This window comes from Trichosurus vulpecula, chromosome 1 (genome assembly GCF_011100635.1).
Source record: "Trichosurus vulpecula isolate mTriVul1 chromosome 1, mTriVul1.pri, whole genome shotgun sequence".
Taxonomy (NCBI): Eukaryota; Metazoa; Chordata; class Mammalia; order Diprotodontia; family Phalangeridae; genus Trichosurus; species Trichosurus vulpecula.
The window spans coordinates 350,201,743-350,206,012 of NC_050573.1; the positions used below are offsets into that span (position 1 = coordinate 350,201,743).

Here is a 4,270-nt window from a genome sequence, read left to right on the forward strand (position 1 = left end):
AAGTACTGGACTGGAGTCAGGAAAACCTGAGTTCAAATCCAGTCTCAGAAGCTTCCTAGCTATGAGACTGTGGGCAATTTATTTATTTAACTTCTGATGGTCTGACAAAATGGATCCTTTGAAGAAAGAAATGGTAAACCACTCCAGTATCTTTGCCAAGAAAATCCCAAATGGGGTCATGAAAGGTCAGACATGATTGACTAATGGATATGTTTAAGAAAAGCACTTTAGACAGCTTTTTTAAAGGGAGTCAATAAGTTGCAGTGTACCAAATTCAGTAGGAGAAGGTGAAGAATGGGTTGGAACTTGCAGTATCCATAAAGAGTGCCCTTAACATTAATCTTGGTAAAACCCTTGTAGACTTCTCCTTACTCACATATCAATGCCTACTCCAAAGTTGTACCATATTTCTAGATACCTTTCATATCTCTGCATGTTGAGCCATACCACTGTGCTGTCTGTTTTTCATCATTCAGAAAGATTCTGGAATTCTATTTTCTCCATGAGGCCTTGCTAAAATGATCAGGACAGAGTTGATTGGTACTTCTTTCACTTTCACTTTCTAAACTAGGGTCACTAACATCTTATGCCACACAAACTTCAACTGCTAGAGATTGTAACCTATCCACAGTTTAATGGATAGACTGCCAGAAAAAGAGTCAGGAAGACCTGCATTCAAATGTTGCCTCAAAGACTTAATAGTTGCATGACTTTGAGCAAATTACTTAATTTCTTTCATCCTCAGAGTCCTCATCCATAAAATGAGATTGTTGGATGAGGAGGTGCTAAGGTGCTATCTAGCTCTGAATCTCTGAATTATGATCCACAAGCCTCACGTTCTGCTGGTTTTGTTTCTTACTATGAATCCTCCAGAGAGGATTACTCTAGAGTACTGCAATAATGGTAGCCATCTATTATCCTTTTCTCTATAAATTACTGATGATGGCACCATTATCCTCCTAGTCACCCAGATTCTGCAACTTGTCACTCTCCTTCACCCATATATCTAATCTGTTGTCAGATCTTGTCATTTCTACCTTGACAACATCTCTCATATATGTTCTATTCTCTTCACGCCATAACTACCAGTTTAGTCCCTAATGACCTCTCTCTTGGACAACTGCAATATTTTTTTAACTAGTGTCCTCAATTTGAGTATCTCCTCACTCCAATTTATCTTCCACTTAGATGTGGTATTTCTAAAATGTAGGTCTAACCATGCCACCTCTGTAAACTAAATGAACTCCAGTTCAGAACTCCCTACTACCTCCAAGATCAAAATATAAAGTCCTATTTTGGCATTTAAAGCTCTTCGTAATCATGCTGCATCCTAATCTTCTAGGCTTCTTGTACTTTAATTTCCTTCATATAGTCTTCAAACTAGCTACACTGGCTTATTTGCTATCCCTTGAACACAACATTCCAGCTCTCATATGTGTTTTTGAGGCTGTCCTCCATGCCTGTAATGTTGTGCCCCCTCACAATCACCTCTTGGTTTCCTTCAAGATTCAGTTAATGGACAGGAGGTGGAGCAGAGATGGCAGACTGAAAGCAGGGACTCACCTGAGCTCTCCCACAAAGCCTTCAGATTCCTCTAAAGGATGAATGTGAATAAGTTCTAGAGTAGCAGAATCCACAGGGAGACAGTGTGTGGTGGATTTCTAGTCCAGGACAGCCTGGATGGTGGACAGGAGGGGTCTGTTGCAGTGGACTGGGAGCGGAGCACATTCTAGAACATGGCTGCAGCGGCATGGACTTGACTGTGGTGAGTCTGGAGCAGACCCTAGTGGACTGAATTGCTGGCAGCCGTGGCAATTCCCAGACATCTTGGTGTAGGAAGGGAGTCTGTTGGAACCGGGTGAGAGAGAAGTACAGTCCTGCACAGTCCTGCACAGGGCCTGCAGCTATCAGCCCACAGACTGAGTGTTTAAAAGTCTCCAGTTTGAACTTCTGGGAGGGAAGATGGTAGAGTAAACAATCAATAACTTTAACCCTCCCTTTTTTGACATTGAAAAACCCAGAGAATATTGCCCCAAGAAAAATCCTGGAATAGTGGAGCTAGCAGAAAGATGGCAATCTTTTGGCTCTAGCTCCAGAGGCTAGGAGATTAATTGGAAAGCTCCTTCTTGCTGTGGCTGAAGGGGACCAATTCAGGACAAGAGGCATCCCAGTAAGCTAGCAGCAAGCCCCACCTCAGCGGACTGGCAGAAGATCCTGAGCCCCAGGGTGGAGGAGCAGGCAAGTGCCAACACCAGGCACATACCACCCCCAGCTCAGCACCAGGTAAAATACCAGGCCACTACAATATCCAACTGCAAGCACCTGAGGCCCCAGCACAGAAACCCAGTAACCAGGCCCCTGGGCCCCAGCATAAGAAGTCTGGGACAGTGCTCCCTGGGCCCCAGAAGCAGAGATGAAATTTAAGAGCCAGAAAAAAAGGGCAAACAACATGAACAAGAAGAATAAAAAAATCAATGACCATAGAGAAATATCTTGGTGAAAGGGAAGATCAAAACACAAATTCAGGAGAGGACAACATGATCAATGTACCCACATCTGAAACCTCAAAGGGGAATATGAACCAGTCTCAAGCCCAAAAAGCCTTCTTAGAAGAGCTCAAGAAGGATTTTAAAAGTCAAATAAGAGAGACAGAAGAAAAATTTTAAAATACAATTGACAAAATGGAAAAAAGTACATTGAAGAACACAACTTGAAAAGTAGAATTAGCCAAATGGAAAAGGAGGTACAAAAGCTAACTGAAGAAAATAACTCATTAAAAATTAGAATTGGGGATGCGGTAGCCGTGGTTGGAGGGAGTAGGAGGCGGCCGGCGGTGGGAGCCCAGGGAGGATGAGCCAGCAGGGAGCGGCGCTTCAGAACTACAACAACGAGCTGGTCAAGTGCATCGAGGAACTGTGCCAGAAGCGGGAGGAGCTGTGCCGGCAGATCCAGCAGGAGGAGGATGAGAAGCAGAGGCTCCAAGGCGAAGTGCGGCAGCTGACGGAGAAACTGGCCCAGGTCAACGAGAACTTGGCGCGGAAGATCGCCTCCCAAAACGAGTTTGACCGCACCATTGCAGAGACAGAGGCCGCTTACCTCAAGATTCTGGAAAGTTCTCAGACACTGCTCAATGTCCTGAAGCGAGAAGCAGGGAATCTAAGCAAGGCTGCAGCCCAGGACCAGAAGAGTGCTATGGGCAAGGACAGCTGAACTGGGACCATGGGCTAGAGCCTGGGGCTTGCCTAATACTCCCCTTTGTAGGCCTGCAGGTGACTTCCTTGAGAGGGAATCTGTTAATAAAGTATCTTTGTTTTTCATAGCTGCAGCATTTCCCTTCTCTTGCTGTTTCAGGCATGTGAGAAGAACTTAGCTCCCCAGTACTTTATGGGTATTCATTGTTCTCTGGGTGTTTCATCTAACATGTCCTAAAGAAAAGGGGTAATAACAACAGCCCAGCCACTTGGGGTAGGGGTGAGTAATGCTCTGCACATTTCAAAGGAAACGGGGACAGGGAAACATGGAGAGGACCAGAGGCAGTTTTGCCTGAGAGTTGTCACTGCTGTCCTGGGTCAGCCTTCAGGATATTTATTCCCAGGCCAATGCTTCCATCAAAGCAGGTGACCAGGCAAAGCCAGTAATGGTGGGGATGAATGGCCAAAAACCCTAAGTAGGGACATGAGCCTTAATGTGTAGTCAATATTTTGCAGTTTTATGTGTGAATAAAGATTTCCTTATGATTTTCAAAAAAAAAACCAAAAATTAGAATTGGGCAAGCAGAAGCTAATGATTCTATGAGACATCAAGAATCAGTCCAACAAAATTAAAAGAATTAAAAAATAGAAGAAAATGTAAAACTTCTCATTGGAAAAACAACTGATTGGGCAGCTAGGTGTCACAGTGAGTAGAGCACTGGCCCTGGAGTCAGGAGGATCTGAGTTCAAATCCAGCCTCATACACTTGACACAATTACTAGCTGTGTGACCTTGGGCAAGTCACTTAACTCCAATCGCGCTGCCTTTCCCCCTCCAAAAGAAAAGGAAAAATAACTGACCTGAAAAATAGATCCAGGAGACAAAATTTAAGAATTATTGGTCAACCTGAGAACCATGATGAAAGAGCCTGGACAGCATCTTTCAAGGAATCATCAAGGAAAATTGCCCTGAGGTCCTAGAACCATAGGGTAAAATAGTCATCAAAAGAATCCAAGATCACCTCCTGAAAAAGATCCCAAATCGAAAACACCAAGGAATATTGTAGCCAAATTCCAGAA

At 44.0% G+C, this 4,270-nt stretch overlaps 1 protein-coding gene across 1 annotated transcript; it reads left to right on the top strand.

Annotated features, from left to right (window-relative positions):
* Positions 1–2,812: 2,812 nt before the first annotated feature.
* Positions 2,813–3,319, top strand: LOC118833678 (Sjoegren syndrome nuclear autoantigen 1 homolog). The gene has a single exon (XM_036741054.1). The coding sequence runs from the start codon at positions 2,851–2,853 to the stop codon at positions 3,208–3,210; it is 360 nt and encodes a 119-aa protein (XP_036596949.1). The 5' UTR covers positions 2,813–2,850; the 3' UTR covers positions 3,211–3,319.
* Positions 3,320–4,270: the final 951 nt, after the last annotated feature.

Coding starts and splice junctions, on each gene's coding strand:
- LOC118833678 (XM_036741054.1), top strand. CDS start 2,851: ATGAGCCAGCAGGGAGCGGCGCTTCAGAACTACAACAACGAGCTGGTC.